This window comes from Patagioenas fasciata, chromosome 1 (genome assembly GCF_037038585.1).
Source record: "Patagioenas fasciata isolate bPatFas1 chromosome 1, bPatFas1.hap1, whole genome shotgun sequence".
NCBI lineage: Eukaryota > Metazoa > Chordata > Aves > Columbiformes > Columbidae > Patagioenas > Patagioenas fasciata.
Genome location: NC_092520.1, coordinates 10042501 through 10061401, shown reverse-complemented (window position 1 = coordinate 10061401; position 18901 = coordinate 10042501). Strand labels below are relative to the sequence as shown.

General features: G+C 38.5%; 1 protein-coding gene and 1 long non-coding RNA gene across 2 annotated transcripts in view; one reads left to right on the top strand and one right to left on the bottom strand.

Moving 5' to 3' along the window:
• Nucleotides 1-1082: 1082 nt before the first annotated feature.
• LOC139826472 (uncharacterized) lies at nucleotides 1083-6622 on the bottom strand. Its single transcript, XR_011736555.1, has 3 exons — nucleotides 6581-6622; nucleotides 2848-2943; nucleotides 1083-1206 (listed from the first exon to the last, which is right to left on the bottom strand). It is a non-coding gene; the product is annotated as an uncharacterized lncRNA (long non-coding RNA).
• The window catches only part of RAB38 (RAB38, member RAS oncogene family), a 23916-nt gene continuing 11602 nt past the window's right edge, over nucleotides 6588-18901 (top strand). Inside the window, exons 1-2 of the mRNA XM_065856049.2 lie at nucleotides 6588-6972; nucleotides 14090-14370. Coding sequence (XP_065712121.1) covers nucleotides 6768-6972; nucleotides 14090-14370 — 486 coding nt within the window. The 5' untranslated portion in view covers nucleotides 6588-6767. The remainder of the gene's footprint in view (nucleotides 6973-14089; nucleotides 14371-18901) is intronic.

The following is an 18901-nucleotide window of genomic DNA, read 5'->3' as shown; positions in this document are numbered from 1 at the left end:
GTCTTATAGATGTGTATGCTTGATGGGCTGAGTAAAGAAGACAGGAAAAAAGATGGAAATTCTGTTTAAACATGAAAGAAATCTTTTTGCTCTGTGTGTGGTCAAACACTGGAACACGTTGCCCAGAGAAATTGTGAAGTCTTCATCCCTGAAGACATTCAACACCTAACTTTACATGGCTCCGAGCAACCTGTTCTTACTGTCCTGGCTTTGAGCAGGGGGGTATGGACTCAGTGATTCCCTGAAGTACCTTCCCACCTCAGTGGTTCTGTGATATTGTAAATTCTACTGAATACAACTTACAAAATATACTCCTGATGAACTTTCATGAGGTAAAGGGAGTATCATTTATAGTTTTGTTCCATGGTTTAAATTTGCAGTTTCAAGGAAAATTATTTAGGCCAATGCATATTAATTTAGGATGTACTCTTAAAAAATATTCCTGCACATGAAGTTGCTGCTGCTGGGTGAAGCATCGTTAAAGACTGATAGCCTCCAAGAATCAGTCTTAAATCTCCACACATCAGACAAAACTTTTGCTGATGTGATTCAGCCCTATTCTTAAGAAGATTTTCTCTGTGGCGGACAAGGTAGACTAGTCTCTAAGCTCCTGCTGTGAAGATGGCATATGGAGCCTCATGGGAGGGCATAATACAGATTGCTGAGTATCAGAAACTTTCTAGCTTGAATCTAAACATGCCTATCTGTAGCACTGTAACTCTTTGATGCTCATCACACAAATAATTCACAGTATCTGAAGGGGGTTAAAACTGCTGCACTGTCAGTTTGGTCCAGGCTTTTATTGGTAGCTCCATAGTAGCCACCCTGCAATGAGTGGTGGATCAGTCTACAACCTCAGTGAGGACTCTTGCACTTTGCTTATTGAATATGAGACATAGCGATGTTCATTTGGAACCAGCACACTTCAGTCTAATTCTGTGCTGTGTGATGCTTCCACTGCCATCTGGTTTCAGAGACAAACCACTTTACTTTTCCTGAAGTATTACTGATGCCCTGTTATTAGATTTTACTTACGGTAGACATTCTGGTCCTTCTTCTTATTGCTTTTTGTGTTGCACTGTTCTCATGTATTCCCAGGTGACTGTTCAAGTGCACTTGGTGTAAAACACACTGCAACCCATCTAAGATTTCGCCGCAGGCTCCAAAGGGTAGACTTTAACTTGGATTTTATTAGGTGGTGTGGATCTATAAAAAAAAAATAAATAAAATCAGCCTTTACAAAGGGAATTACATAAAATCAGTATTTTTTGAGTCTGATGGAATAGAAACATGTGTTTGCATCTGAGCACTGACTATGCTCACACAGGTAACCAAAACCATCTGAGATGTCTGGAGGCTTCTGTTAAGGGCTGGTGGACATGAAAGGTATATTGGAATGTAGAATAAGGAGCCAAGCTGGGTCCCTTTTTCAGAGTAAAGGTTTGTAATTATGAGAGAGCCACAAACTCTCATTCCTTAAATACAATTATTCATGTACCCATGAGCCGTTAACATTTGGAATCTCTTTCCCTGTGTTCTCACTATTTCTTTGCCCTGAATACTATCTTGCCATGGCATCTGATCTTGCAGGATCTATAACCCTAGAAACAGATCCATTGCTCTAGGAGCAAAATTGGACCCTCGACCAGTAACTTGTTCCTGTTTAACACTTTTATAACAGGGATGTAGTTCTAAGGTTTTAGCTGTTTTTGAGAATTGTAGTTTCTGAGATAAAACAGACACTGCCATAGACTGTTCCTGCTAACCAGATCTTGTTTTGCAGGACAGCTGGAGCATAATTCCTGAGAGGTAACACTTGGGCACACCTGTAAAATCCATAGTATTATGTTATTGATAGAGTGCTTTCAGCCATGGTGTAGACTGAACTTTTAATGAGTGAGAAAAATTGAGTGCAGGAGTTATAACTCATTTCAGAACAGTAGCATGACATCTGACCATAAAAGCTATTGGTTACATGAAAATTTGTTTAGATATTCCTTGAAGGATCTTTCCTGATAAAGTATATTTTACACTAAGTTAATTGTAACTTAAGATTGTAATTTCATCAAAAGATAACTCTAGCTGTGTTTGACGAGTCAATAACTGTTCCACTATGGGTATGTTTGATGAGCCCATAATAATTTTTAATTGAATGTCTTAATCACAAGAACTGTTGGAATGGAAGAAAGGAAAATCCAAGCTAATTAGGTCTTTCTACTCTAAAAATAAAATTGGGGGAAATGCAACATTTTGTTAAAACAATGTATTTCTCTGTAAGATATTATTCTTGCCATGATTGACTATTCCCATAGCGAAATCAGAGAATATGTTAAGACTGAAATGAGGAAGACAGTATATTAATAAAAGATGAACAGTCTTCTGTGTAGCTAACAACTTAGTATTTATTCCATATCCCGGATTAACTGGGATACAGAAACCTGGCAAAAAAACCCCAACTGTGTAGAATGTCAATGTTTTGAATTATTTTTAAAGCAGGACATAAAATAGTCTTATAATCTATCGTATTAATTTGCGTACATGTATATACATATATATGCATACCCACACACAGATGTGTATTTAGCATTTCTCTGGCTTATGATGTCATTTATATTATATCATATTCAGGAAGACCAATACAATGGCATGGGCCAATCCCCTCAAGGCATTCAAAGCTGCCAGGTAGAACATTAACAGCTATTGTGTAAAAACCCTAGATAATTAGATAGCAGTCCTTTAAGTACATAAATATCTAATAATTTGAATGTTCTTCCTCAGACAAGAATTATTACCTTGTGTTTTCAGTATCTCAGGAAACATAATTTTAAAAGATATGTTAGTACCAACCATGGTGCTCAGTCAGGACTGACGTCCTTTTCTGCGGTAGATGCCATGCAAAGAGGAGTGATAAAATCCAGAATGTAGTTATGCTGTCCTTGATTCCTGTCAACATAATTAAAACTCTCACTGTAAAATGAGTTTCACTTTTATGCTGAGGCCAACAGTCTGTAATCCCTTAGTTTGACAGAATTTTCTTAGATGTTATTGTTCACAAGAGGGACATGTAGAGTTTGTATTAATTCCTGCCAATTAAAATAGAGTGTTAATATAGTCTATTAATACTATTATAAGTATTAACATAGAGATAGCAAAGCATCAGATGACACTGCTGTTGCAAATAGCAGGGTGGATAGGCAGGAAATACAAACTAAAACAGCATAGATATGCATAATGTCATGTGGAATTTCAATTACTGTTTACATTGATTTAATGAAGTTCAAAATGTATGTCTTTACCAGAGAAAACACAGACAAACAACATATAAAAACAGAAATATCAACTAAATTGGTGACATGTTTACATGTTCTTATTGCCTGGACATTATTGAAGGACCTGAAGCAGCAGAATAAAGGCTCAGAGACACCGCCTGGTCCTCCCAGCTTAACAAGTTACTCTCTGTCAGCTGAGCCTTGCTAACTACCTGCCTGTGGGTGGCAAATGCAAACTAATATGGTTTATGGTAGCTGTGTTTAACCATGGTCTCAGCTAAGACAGGTTGTATTCAACAGCTCCAGGCTAAGGGCGCTTCCCTGAACACCTCTGTCTGCAGCAAACCTCTGACTCACAGTGACCTGGTTTGTGTGCCTGAAGGGATCAGCTGGCATCATCAAACAAGTCTTGCAGTGATCACTTAATACATGACCAGCCCAAATTATCTGCCTTCCCCCATGGCAGCGTTGCCTGTTCCTGCAGCAGAGCTGCAAATAAGCAACACATCTGCACCTCCCTGCTCTGGTGCCTTCAGGTGCTGATGAAGCCAAACCAGTACAGACACGTAGCTCAGGATGTGGGAACAGACCTTCAAAAAGCCAGTTGAGGGAGGTGATTGTCCCGCTCTGCTCTGCACTGGTGCAGCCTCACCTGGAGCACTGTGTGCAGTTCTGGGTGCCACAAGATAAAAAGGATATAAAGCTGCTGGAGAGTGTCCAGAAGAGGCTATGAAGTTGGTAAAGATTTTGGAGAGGAAACTGTATGAGGAGCGGCTGAAGTCACTTGGTTTGTTCAGCCTGGAGAAGAGGAGACTGAAGGGAGCTTCCTCACAAGGAGAGGAAGAAGGGCAGGTGCTGATCTCTCCTCTTTGGCAACCAATGACAGAACCCGAGGGAATGGCAGGAAGATGTGCCAGGGGAGGTTCAGGTTGGACATCAGGAAAAGGTTCTTCACCCAGAGGCTGCTGGAGCTCTGGAATAGGCTCCCCGGGGAGGTGTCACGGCCCCAAGCCTGACAGTGTTCAAGAAGAGACTGGACAACGTCCTCAGACACGCGGTGTGAACTGTGGGGTTGTCCTGTGCAGGGACAGGGGTTGGACTCAATGATCGTTGTGGGTCCCTTCCAACTCAGGGCATTCTGTGATTCTAAGATGGAGCAAGGGAGGGCTGATGGCCTTCTCCTACCTCAGGAGCATTCAGCAGATGTTGATTATAAAAGCCAATTCACCGTGGAGTTCAGAGATCTGGGTATGGCTTTCACTCACCGAGATGCTTCAGTCCATGGTTCACTTCAGCTCAGCAAATCATCCCTCTAAATGCAAAGAAGCCTCCTACGTGCTCACCCCACATCTGAACACCTCGCTGAACACCTTGTTTTTAGCCCTACCATACTGGGGTGACCTTGATTAAGCCTATGAGGAGCTCATTGTACCAGGGTGTTGCTGGGGTCAAGAATTTAGCCAGGTTCAAAGAAGAATGGGAAACTCAAACAATTAGCACGATTATCCAGAGCTATTATAGCTAATGCTGACAAAAACTTTGGAAGAGAAGTAAAGCCTCATGCTTCTGGGTGTAGGCCAATCTCTAACTACTCTTACTAAGAGCCTAAGACCTCCAGTTACCTAATATCTGCTTACAGTGATCTTCCATGCACTGTTCTCTGAGCATTGGCCATTATAAAAGAAGGATAAAAGATCAGACATAACTTCAACCTTGTCCAAAACACCATTTTTGTCATTACTTAAATTGCTAAATTGTCTCAACCTATTCTTTTTTTTTTTTAATGTCTAAAATGGGAAATCTTCACCTTTAGAGGGGAATTGTGAGTGCTTAGAAGTACTGGGGTGCTCAATCCTCTCCAAAACTGACACAGATCATGCACAACCAGTAGCAACAATAATAAGCTTCAATCATGCAAAGACGTTATGGAGTGAACTGGTTTACTTCACAAATTGCAATCTTTTATAATGTCCATACCTAACAAGGGTAAGCTCTTTAAATTTTTGTCCCCAAAAAGAAGGATACAAAGGACAGGTTTTTTTTGGACAGAGAATTTGTCTCTTATTAAAAATAAAGAGTTTTAAGGAAAATAAGATATTTTCCTCCTCAAATCATCCATTTCCACTTTGTGGGTATATATATACAAACTCTAAAGTTTGAGTTTAAAGACTCATTGTAAAAGGTTGCATAATGGAAGTGTTCTGAACTCTTTGTCTACTAAAATCCAACTTTTTGGATAGATGACAAATTACTAATACCATTTCAGTGCAGAGTTGGATAAGAACTCCATAAAATAACATTTCGATAAGTGTGTAATGTGGGGGGTTTTAATTTATTTTATCAAGATCATTAGTAAATGTAAAAATAATTCACAGATGACTTTCACACAATATTAAAATTCTGGGCTTTACTGTAAGAACTATTAAAGGAATCAAACACCTCCAAGCAATGGATAGTGGTCTCCAGCTAGGCTGCCAAGTTGAAACTGTCACTGTGTTCTCCATTTAAATATAGGGTCAATCATGTCAGTGGAATGATTTACTCAAATATGTCCAGTTTTTGCAAGTTTGATATCACTTATTTTGGAAAACAGAGGACTGTTGAGACACTGGCATTCATATGCTCTAGCGCTGTTATGCTTTCATAACTTCTGATTATTGGAGTCATGGGATAAATCTGGATTTTTTGCATTTTAGAGTCCAGTTGTATGAAAAAAAAATAAACCAAAAACCCAACAAGCTGTGTGCTGCATTCAGCATGTGTGAGCATGCTTGTGGGTACAGACAAACAGTCAGAATTATGTTAATGAAATTTTAAAATGTACCTGTTATTATTAAATTCATAGAGCCCTCATAGAGTTGACACGTAAAGATGCATTATATTGCTACAGTTGCCACTTCTAGTGATTTAACTGCATTCACACTGACTTATGTTGATTAAAACCAAATCACATCCAAAGTTTAATTCACGCTGGTTTAATTTTTGCGCTTTAATGGAGGCATGAAACCTCTGAAAGGCAATTTCTGGTTTTTTTTTTTCAGTGACTGGCATTTTAAAGATGTCTGGAAACAAGCATAAAGTGACGAATTATCACCAAGAAGACAGTGATTAAAAAAACTATGTAAAACTAGTTCACAACAGAAACACCATCCTTCCAGCAAGGACTAAAGCAGGGAACAGGACTGTTGCATGAATTTTCCTGCAAAGTCTTTAGCAGTCTGACTAATCCCAGACACACCTCGTGCTGACCTTTACACACATACGCACAAAACTTTCTGGGAGACTTTCTTCCCCCCCAGTCCCTTGCTTACTTCATCTCCCAGCAGGGCTGCCTGCTGAACTTGGTGATCCTGCTTCCATACAAAGGGAAAGAGCCTCCACCTACCTTCTCTCCTTCCCTCCCTGGTTCCTCACTCCCTCTCTCCCCCTCGGGCTGGCAGGATTCCTCGGGCAGAGCATGCAATCAGTTTGCAGGGAGCAGCCGCAGCCACAGGAAAGATGCAGAAGCACAACCAGAAGGAGCACCTCTACAAGCTGCTGGTGATCGGGGACCTGGGAGTGGGCAAAACCAGCATCATCAAACGTTATGTCCACCAGAACTTCTCCCCCCACTACCGGGCCACCATCGGGGTGGACTTTGCCTTGAAGGTGCTGAGCTGGGATGCTGAGACCGTGGTACGGCTGCAGCTCTGGGATATTGCGGGTGAGTAAAGAGGAGAACCCCGTAACTCATCCAGTGACAATGCAAAATATAGACTCAAACTGTATTAATCTTTAAGTTGGAAACTACCAGTGCCTGTGCAGTGAGTGAGAGGAGATTGAGGAGAGAAAACAGACTGAAATTTCAGAGTTTCCCTAAACTCAGCAGAACCCCCAACAAGAGGTGTCAGAGTGAAACCTGCCCTGTCTGGTTTTTCTCTCAAGCCCTTAGACGCATGTAGGGACACAGACACCTCTTTCCAAGTGCCCCAGTTCTTCCCTCATTAGACTAACAGATCTCTGTGATGGGAGGGAGAGTGACAAGAATTTCCAGTTATATCTATTTAATTTGGTGGCAGAGATGAGGGTTTCGATAAGATAGTTGAAATTATTTTAATCATTAAAAAGAAAAAAGAAAAAATATCACTGAATTACTTTATCAAAATATCATCCTTCTTCCTTTCCTTCCTTTTTCCTACCTACCTTCCTTAGCCCAGTGAAATGTAAACAACTTCTGACATGCTTTGAAAAGAGAAGTGTTTCTATTTGGCAATAATCCTGGTTGTTCAAATGTATTTACTTATGTTTACTTGTCCTTATTCCATACCAAGTAAAAAAAAGATAATTTACTCTGTGATGGGAGAAAAATACTAAAGAATTCCAGCTATTATTGCATGCTTACATAATTAAAACCACAGAATTTAACACTGTCATTTTCACTGCTTTGGATTTTTATATTTGTCTTCCAAGTAAAACCAAAACTTTTTATTTTTGCCACTGCTATCACTAGGAATTAATAATTTTTACTCGGTCCACAAAGCAGAAGTTGATCTTGAAGGCATATTTTGCATGCTGTAAATAATGATTTTTCATCTCATGTATGTAGGAATTCAAGTACAGCTATACCATAATAGCATACAGAAAAAAGGAGGGTGTTTTAAAAACTCAATTAATTTAAAAAGTTACATTTGTTAAGTACTGAATAGAGGTGAACATAATATCAGCTGTTAGGTAACTGTGCCAGCTTGTGGCCTGAGCTGTGGGTTCAGTGATCTAGTCTGGAACAGCACCCAGTAAAACTAGTGAAATGAAAAAATTCTTGACATTCTTCTTGGCGGAGGGAGTGCCTTTCTTCTGCACCGAGCTGCCTCATGTCTGAGCTCCAAATTTGGCACCAAGGTACTAAAATTTATGCAACAACACTGCTTTACGCAAAACATGCATAACCTCAATTTTCTCACACATTAGTGTGGCCTCGTGGGTTTATGCTACTAAATACATACATGTTCAGTTCTCTTTATGAAGTTGAAATAATGGGGAAAGCGTTGGCCTTATTGCTTACCAGTGACTGATTAGAACAACAAATACATACACATCCTGCAAAACTTTTCTGCATGAGAAAAAACATTTAATAGTAAATTCTGAATGCATCAGCGACTTAAAGAATGTATTTTGCATGCCTTGTTTCAGAGATTTATTACGCTACTAATCATGTGCTGGCAGATCATATGATGTAGCTTTCAGTCAGGCTGCAGAAGCAATTACACCAAGCTGTAGTGCTGAATGACTAGCATGCTTTCTGAGTTATCACACATGATGGAGAGAATTACAGCGTAGTACTAAATTTCATATGAATTGCTCAATTCAAAGCATCTCTGTGAAGGTCAAGACAGTGGTCAGTGATAAAAAGAGTTGCTGTCTCAGTTTTAATGGCTTCTGTGTGAGGAGCTTTAGCTGCTGATGGCTATACATGGAAAATAATTTCCGTGAGCAACACGCTGAATTCAGATCAGGGTGTTGCCGGCATAGAAGTCGTCACCAATAAGGCATCTGACTGGTGAGAAAAAGTTATTCAAAAATGAAAGTGAAGTAAAACCAATTGGAAATATAGAAGGAATGGAAGCGTTTTATCCCGTCTGCGGCTGGTCATATGCCACCACTTGCAAAACACAAAGGATAAGAATGAGGAAAATAAAATTTCTAGTCTCAGAATATCCTCTCTCTTCTGATAGAATCTCTGGTGATGTTTAGTTTTAGGAATAAAACCAATAAATTTTCAGTTTCTAACCAAGCTGTAGGATGTTGGCTTAGCATTTAGGACATCTGGAATTGAAGCAAATGCTACAAGTGTATCAATATATGAATATATATGTGTTTGTGTGTGTGTATCAGGTATCATTTTAACTCTTACATCCTTTCCTCTCCCTCCATTACACAGCAAGTAAACTTACTACTCAGTGTAATGTGTACTCTTCCTTACACTTCACTATGTGGATCAGGGGTAGTAAATTGTTTAACAATCTAGAAATAGCTTTATTAACAATGTTTTGAGTAAAATTAGTGTCGAGCTTGTCTATATTGACATATGTGGTGGCTTCATGGCAGGGGTGACATACTCTAGCCATGGTAGGACCAAGAAGTTTACCTTTGTTTACCCTTACAGACATAGGAAGAAAAAGCAAATGTCATCTAGTACCATTTAATTTCATAATTAAATATAGTTTATATATCTGTAACATATTTTTCTCTATTCTTTAATTTGGTAAACAAAACTATAGTAAGATCTAGAAGCTAAATGCTGAAACTGTATTTATTTAGATGAAAGATAATGCTGAGCAATAAGGATAACTAAGCATTAGAAAAATTAAGTCGGGGATAAGGTAGGTTCTGCATCACATTATTACATTAAGACTAGGGATTTTTAAACAGATAATATATTCCTGAAGCTATGGGTGTTAGACAGGAATAATTGGACAAAGCTTCATGGTTTATGATGTTATGATAGCTGTAACAACACACTGGCATTAAAATCTATGAATTTACATCTGATTCAGTGAAGTGCCTAAGTTTCAAGTGACTGAATTTTCACTGTTGTGTTTGGGAGGAGATATACATGGTAAAACTCCCATTGTCTTTAATTTCCTTGCAACAGTTCCATTTTATCGAATCTCCCAAATTCTAGTTTTGGCGTTCATGTCCCTGTTAAGTGTGCCATCACCTAAACTGCTGTGGCACACATCTTTAAATCTCACTCCTCAGTCAATTTTTTTGTTTGTTTCCATATATTTCTGCTGCCTCTGTAGGAGTATTCCTGAAGTTAATTTACATATTGTTAGAAGGAAAGCTTTAAAAGAAACTCTTAATCGTATTTTGAACAAGGCTGTTGTGGTAGGGGTGGCTCTGCAGACGCAGGCTGGGGCTGCTTTTGAAGAAACAAACTATTGCAGCCAGCAGATCCGTGTGTATTTCTTACTCACATCTCTCCAAGTCTGCTCTCAGTGCTACTGCCTGTGTTTCGTGTCTACAGAGGCTGAGATTTCTCTGAAGACCAGTTTGAGCTGCAGATTTACTGCAGGGAGCATCTCTGCGAGCGCAACGGAGGGCAGAGAGCAGCACTTCAGAGCCTTCCCCCTTCCCTGCTAATTTTTCACAGCCTTGTCAGCATCACCCTTATCCCTCCTCCTGTGTATGTGTGGGCTGGATTATTCACTGCTGCCAAAAATACATTGATTTGCTTTTACAAGGCGGGTTCTCATCTTGTGAAGAGATGGACCAATGCATTGGAGACCATACCAGTGGTGAAAGAACAGTTTCATTTCCTTTCCCTGCAACTTTTACCTTCAGAAACATCAATCTTTGCACAGATACAGGCAAATGTCTCTGCAGTTGTGAAGCTTTTAAGACTTATTTTTCAGAAGGAGTAAATGGACTGTTCACTAATGCCAGGCACAGCACATCCTCAGCAGTTTAGGCTTTTAGTGGCTGCTAAGCATTGCAGTACATATGCATAAATAAGATAGTCATGGTGATTTCTAGGCTAAGTTACCCTGAAATTACTGTTCTGCAAACATAAATAAGTCCCTGGATGTGGTGGGTTTATTTCAGTATTGATTTGTGGTGGGATGCATGGGCCTGATCCTGCTTATAGTCAGCTTTTCCACATTCTGGAGTGGTGAATAGCACCTCAAGGCTTGCTTAAGTTTCAATCTATGAAGACAATGACGTGAATTCAAGGGTAAAAATCCTGAAAGTTGTTTTGAAGTGAAAGGTAAAAGGTGTTTCCATCTTCTCCACAATTTCCAGCTTCTCAGTGTTGGCTGAAGGTCCTCTGTAAAGCATGGTGGTTGCCAGGAGCTTTTGCTTCCCAGGATGAGGGATGGTGGCAAGAAGTAAAACTCGTTGTGAGACTGGGCATTAAGCAGTTTTAATAATTTTTTTTTTGTCTTGTACTATATTGCAGATACTGTAGGTGATATGATAGAAATTGTCTGAGTTTTAGCACTATATAATTGTTTTTTATAATTTCATCAGAGATGATAATGGTTAGTGAAAATAGTAGATTTCCTTACAAGTCATGCTGTCAAATATATGTGGAGTTCATTTTTAAAAACTATGACAATTCAGCTGTTGATTAGTTTAAGCCCATGAAATGATACCTTCCCCTGCTGCAGGCAGGTGCCATTCAGACAGGGAGTCCTTGTCTTTCATGGATGTATTTTTGCTTTGGCATCTTGCTCTCACTGGGTTCACTTCAAAGTGGGGTAGGATTCATCTGGTTTCACAGTTAAATATCTTGTACTGAACCATCTAAGTATAAGCTACTCACCCTGGGCTCACCTGAGGGCAAAGATTAAAACCTCCATAATGAAGCTTGTGTGACCACTCTTGAATATCTGCCCTTGCTGAGAAGATGGCCTCTAGATATCTCTTCTCAATCTGTGATGACAAAGGCACCCTAATCTTAGGAGGAGCAGCTGAGGGAACTGAGGCTGTTTAGCTGGAGAACAGGAGGCTGAGGGGAGACCTTATCACTGTCTGCAACTACCTGAAAGGAGGCTGTAGTGAGGTGGAGGCCAGTCTCTTCTCCTAAGTAACGAGTGACAGGATGAAAGCTGCGCCATGGGATATTCAGATTGAATGTTAGGAAAAACTTATTTCCAGAAAGATTGTCAGGCATTGAAACAGGCTGCCAAGGGAAGTTGTTAAGTCACCATCCCTTTTACAAAAATGATGGGTTTTCTGTGCAGTGAAAGACCCAGATCTGTGCAAAAAAAGCTGTAAGCAGGAGGAATCAGTGTCATACACTTTGTCCAAACTTTGTGGGCCACTACTAGCCAAAAGATCACATCATAAGAGCCTTTTATTTCTCTAATAACTTTTATAGTTTCTGATGAATGATTTTATGATGCAAATGAATAATTTAATTAATGTTCTGCGACATGTCCCACCTATTTAAGAGATCTGTGTTTCAATTAATATGTGTAAGGCCCAAGTTTAGCTGTTCTTACATCATCTACATCTGATCTACAGTGCAAGCATCTCAAGAACTTTGCATGAGAAGTAAAAAGTAACACAGAATATGCACTGAAACCTAGTTATACATGTTGCTGCTTGCCTCACTGTTAAGTTTCTAATCAGACCTTGACTTCTGTTTGAAGGCACCTTCTTGCAGATGAAAAAATAAGTTCTCAACAAGGAGATTATTGAATAGCACATGACTTAGACATTCATCTGATTAGCCCACTGATAGGAATCATAAGACATTTTAGTAAAGTACAACCATAAGAAATTTTCATATCTCTCAGAAATTATATATTTCTATCTTGCTTCTTCAGTGGGACACAGTGTTTGTTTAAAGCAAAAAAAAAAAAAAATTCTAATATGAATTTGGAGAAGACAGATATACACTTTCGGTTTCTGTATCATGTGAATGACTTTCATCCTGCTGCAACAGCTAGTGCATAAAACCAAAGATAAACATCCCAAACAGATGGCTTGGACTCCATAAGTGCATTCAATGCTATTTCCGTTAAATGAAACTACATGGTCTAGAAGCCCAGTAATCAGCACTCTTCAATTTTCAACCCAACCTTGCATTTGACAGCACAATTTCCATCAGATAAAACCTCCACAGGTAACCTTCCTGGGGTCAAAGGCAGACTACCAATCTTCTTGTCTTCCTAACCTACTCAAAGCTATTCACGTTGAGAAAGTAAGGCTAGGAACACGTTTCCATTGAATGTTTTCTATTTTCATAGCACCTTTTCTCAGATATGTAGTGATATAATTAAATACAAGAGTTATCTTGCTTAAAGATTGCTGTAATCGTGAGATGTTTCAGGAATTTATAATTCTTCATTTTCAGATCACAGCTCAGCAGTAGACATCGATGTAAATTCTATTGTTTTCACTTCAAGAAAAATCCTGTGTAATTTTTTTCTGTTCTTTGAAACATTTTTTTCTAAGTTCCCATGAAAACAGCATATATATTAAGAAACTCACAGCTGGTCAACATACCACATCGTGATGGCAACTGTGTTAATTTTTACAATCTTAAACATATAAAATGATAGATAATTACAAATGTTCATGTTCAAATATAACAATATGTTATTAATAGCTTAAAAATACTGTAAATAACTTCCAAGAAAACACTTTGAATTCAGCAAATAAAACCATAAGTCTTCTGAACAGATTTAATGTGAAACATCTCCCAGAAATTTTGACTGGAGCAATACAACTCTTCATATTATAACTGATAGGCTATTTCTTAGAGTACTTTGCATGTTTATAAACTTTAAACTCACCTTTCTCACTCCTGTGTTTTAGTTTGCCAGTAAAAGTAAATTCATAATGACTCTAATTGCCAGTATGGCTCCAGAGCTTACTTTTGCATGAGAATATGCAGGATCCTCTTCATATATGAGAAGACCAGTTGTATTAGATGTTTCTCACAAAGTATTATAGTATCAAGGAGCTTCCAATCTAGAACATGGATTTGTTTTGATTCCTGTTTGAAGTCCTATAATGTACATCAAGACCAATCTGCCAGCTTCGTAAGACTCTACACTGAAGTTCAAGCTTGTCATGAAGTTATTAAACTTCCTTGGATATTTGCTTTACAACTCCTTTTTCATGCTATACTCTTGCATTTTCATACAAATGAGTATGGTACTCATCATTATTTAGACAGAGAGTAGCTTTCCAGAGACTTAAAAAATGAAGTTCTACCATCGGTAACAGTCTCTTAGTAAATCTCTATTTGAAATATTGACCTCAATTGGAAACTGTCATTTTTTATAAGGTGGTGACTTCTTCCCCTCCTACTTTCTTCATTACAGGTCAGGAAAGATTTGGAAACATGACCAGGGTATATTACAGAGAGGCCATGGGGGCATTTATTGTCTTTGATATTACAAGACCTGCAACGTTTGAAGCAGTGACAAAATGGAAAGAGGATTTGGACTCTAAGTTGGTTCTTCCAAATGGCAAACCTGTGCCAGCAGTCCTCTTAGCAAACAAGTGTGACCAGGGAATAGATGTTCTTATGAACAACGGCATCAAGATGGATCAGTTCTGCAAAGAGAATGGTTTCGTGGGCTGGTTTGAAACATCAGCTAAGGTAAATGTTTCCATTTCTTTTTAAATGTTTCTCCAAATACAGAGAAATTGGTTCCTGAAATATTTTACTCGACCAAAATGCGTGCCTGGCAAAGCTCCTCCCTTGGTGGGAATAGTTAAAGGTGAATTTGTCAATTAATACATTCCTGTTTCTTTTAGGCCTTTTATTGCAAAGCAAAAGATATGCAGCATTCTGAAATAATACGATAGGCCAGCAGTAAAGTATGTAACTGGTCACAAATTGCTGCGTAATAGCGTGGGGAGAAAGGCGACCTTTGAGAAAGCACAAAAGCTACCTCTTGTGGATGATACTTAACAGTGAATCTTCTCTCTAAATATTTATATACCCACTTTTCCTGAGAAATGCTGATTTGAGACAACAGCTTTATTCTATTAGATTCCAGAGAAAAAGTCGGTCTATTTTAGTGCTTGTACGATGTTTGTTGTTATAAGTTCACATTCTCAAAAGCCTTTTCAAGAAAAAACACATACCTGGGGAAGAAGGAAAGATCAGTGGTCAAAGTGCCACATGAGCTGATTTGAAGTTCAGTTCCTTGCCTTGGTACAGATTTCCTGTGTGACTTTAAGAAAATTGAGAAAAAAAATAAGAAAGGGCACAGGGACTTTCGGAGTACAAAGACCCAATGTTCAGTGGTCCAGTGTATAAATTTCAGATTTCTCCGATAACCTCAGTGCATGCAGGATTTGGGGAGCTGGCATGTGAAATATTAATTTGAACACAATGCTTCAATGAATATTGTGTTTATTGTATTCTCTAATTCTGAAAGCTGGTGTCGTCATTAACAGCTTTGGTGAACATTTGGATGTTTTAGTAAACAAATTGGCTCTGGTTTGACCTAGATTGTTAGTAGACTGAAGGAAAAATGCTGCATTCAATTGTTTAATTTAAACGCATTATGAAGAATCTTTGGAGTGTACACATATATTTTACTTTTCTGAATAATTCTTTAAGCATTAATATTTAAAAGAGGTCACACTTGTAATCTGCAGAAGTAACACAGGTGACTAGCAACATGTCCTAGACTGTCTCAAACATTGCATGAACTGGAGATTCCAGCCTTTCAATACTCAAAGGGAGCTCATAAGAAAGGTGGGGGCAACATTTTTAGTAGTCCTGTTGTGAGACGACAAGGAGTAATGGTTTTAAAATAAAAAAGATAGATTTAGACTAGATAGAAGGAAGAAGGTTTTTACAATGAGGGTGGTGGAACACTGGCACAGGTTGCCCAGGGAGGTGGTAGATGCCTCATCCGTGGAGACATTCATTCTTTGCCAACAGTGTCTTTGCTTTCTTACTGAATGAGTCTCAAAACAAGTCCGTGTTTCTTCAAAATGCCATTTTTAGGGACACATTTTGGTCTAGGTCGGTCTGTAAATTATCTTGCTCTACAAACATGGCACTTACCATTCCTGTACGCACATGACCTGATTTGAATTCAGGTCTGTGGTTCTCTTCTGATTTGTGCTGGCAAGGCCACTAGAATCCAATTTTCCTCTCTAGGATAACCTAAATTTTGCTATAGATAATGTCTAGTTCTTGTTTAAGAAGGAGGCCAAGATCCCTTACATCACTTTCTTCATAAGAATTGTGTCAGAAAGCTAACTATTCCAGAAAAAACAAACAAAGAAACAAGTGAACACCAAACACCAAAGAAAGAGAAAACTCAGAGAGTGAAGCATTTGCAATAGCTGCTGTCAGTAGGAGATATGGAGAGTTAGATTATTACAGGACAAACTATTCTTATTTCTATAAAGATTACATATTCTGGCCCTTTCCAACATTCTATTAGGTGTCTAACTGTCAGGTCACAAATAACATGGAATACCTGATGGTGACTATTTTTGGAATCCATTTAATCAGTGATATGTAACACTGTGTATGGCTCTTTTCTTCAGAATTACTTCTTCTTCATTTCTGATATGTATTTGAGTCTACATTTCCTGAAAACAAGAACTAATTCACTGAAAACTGAAGCCTGAGTGCAAAACCACCACAAAAATCATGTGGGGAGAAATGCATAACAAATTGTTTGAAAATACCTACAGCTAAAAGACTTTCAAGGAGAACAAGAGGGAATAGGATGGACCATTGTATAAAGGATACAGGGCTATAGGTTCATTATTGTAGGTCTGGATTAACAAAGTCATGCAGTTAATGCTCTTCATGCAAAAGGAATCTGTACCATGAATTCCATACATCAGTCCCCAGCATGCACCTGTCCACTTCTTAAAAAGAACAACTACACTGCCAAGGGCCATTGCAGGTGATGGCAGAGAATGAATGTACAAACAATTTCGAATGTCACAGGGCGGTTTTACAATGATGATGAAGCCAGTCTTGGGCAGAACTATTGAAGTACAAAAGACATGTGAAGTTTAAAAAAGTCACGACAGACGAAAAGTTTTCCAAGTTTTTCTGAGACACATAGAATTAAGATTGAGTTATTTTAAACAAAGGAAATATCTAGACTCTTCTTATTTTGTTTAACTCAGAAACCCAAACCATCCTCAGGTTACCAGTGCAATTATGTGGGAACAGAAAGAAATCCAGCTTTGACAAAACTTGTCTTCAACAGCTACTGTGAAGGAAGCAGTGAGAGCTGAGGACACAGGACTGTTAACAGACTGTTCTCTACTGCTATAGACTAACAAACTGTTAGCATCTGCTATTCTACAATCTCCACACCTCATTTCCATCTGGAACTGGAGGCTCCTGACTTTAAAATGATGCAAAGAAGAGTAATTCCACTAAGGATTATAGAATCACAACATTTAGGCTAAGTTAGATCAGAATAATTTTCTCACTTGGTCTAAGTTCTGAACTAAAACCTATGCATTTTTTTTAAAAACAAAAGTTATTATTACTGCTATTTTAAAATATTGGATGTTACATGTACCTGGTATTCTTTCAGCCTAGGGCACGCTAAATAATTGAACCCAGGTCTGGGGAAAATAAAAACCTAGCTATGTTTGCTGTAGAGAACAGAAACTGAATAACACTGACAGAGAAGTCATTGTATACCAGCCAGCACTTTTAGCAGTTCAAATAAGTAATAACACTTTTTCTGTGGTATCCTGGAATAATTAGATCTCCAGAGGATTTTTGGAGATGTGCTTGGAAATGTTAAAACCTTCAGAGCAAACCGAACATGATTTATGTGTTTTGGAAAAACAAAGGTGATTACTTATAAAAATACATCTTTTAGTTCTGGTTGTCTTGCAGAAAGTATAATAGCATACTATATATGTACCTACCATATTTCAAGCTGTCAATGGTTTGAATTTTTTGTCTGTAGCACTGGTAGGTTATACAAAAAACATCACTGTTATTCACTGGTGCTGTTTTTGTTAACAACTTCAATATAAACTATTTGAGCCACCTAATGCATTCACATGTATTTCTTTTGATTCTTACATTAATCTAAAGGAAATAGTGTGTTCCAATTTTATACTTCCTACAAAGAAAGAATAATTTGTTCTGAGAGTTTGCCATGTAAGAAAGGTCTTGTTGGGCAACAGGAAGTATAATCACAAATCATACATGTCACCATATATCCGTTGGAGACCCTGGTCTCTTTTATGTATACCTATGTAGTTTGCTCATATTTATTGCAGTCTGAAAGATGCATCTCCAGATAATAATGAAACGATCCTTAGTAGTAAATTCTTTAATAAATTTCATGACCACAATGATTGTGAAAGATGCATTTTTTTGAGGGCAGGAAATTTCTTCTTCCTGTCACACATTTAATCATCCAGCATGTGGCCAGGATAGCTGAGCACTCCACTCACATTTCAAAGCGTTTAAACTCTTTTCACTACTGCTCCTAATTCGAAAAGGTGAGCTTTGACTTGGAGTAGAAGAGCAGAAATTTCAATCTCATTATCACTTTAAAATGTAAACAGAACTTGTGCATCAAAACAGACAAGTCAGGCAAAACTAAATGTGCTTGAAAATACCAACTTCAGGAATAACTCGAAATACCTCATGACTGACTATAGCCATGCTGTGATTATGCCCGAGTTCCTCTTTTCCTTGAGGCAATTCTGCTGTCAGCAATACAGAATAAGATAAAAAGACATTCAAGTTTTGTCCAAATTGCCAGGAAGGGCCGGTAGCTGTGCTTTTCAAAACCTTAACAAACTAGGTTCAGTACACAGTTCCTTGTCTGCTGAGCATCATGGCCTGGAGACTGAATGAGCCCTGAGTCTCTGGGCTAGTTATAGAATCTTTCTTACTCTTGGAAGAGCGAATAATTTGTCCTTTCTCCAGCTGTTGTCTGATAGGCAATCAACAGTGTGAAATAGTGCCCAAATGCTGGACTAGGAATCAGGAGTCCTCTTTGTCACTGAACTACTGGTTGACCTTCAGAAAGTCACTCTCCTCTGATCCAGCCTCTTCTTCCACAAAGCAAGGACAGCAATTCTGGTGTGAGCTCTGTGAACACACCAAGCTCTACTATCCCTTGTTTAAATCACAAATTCTTAAGTTCTTCTGACTCAACAAATAT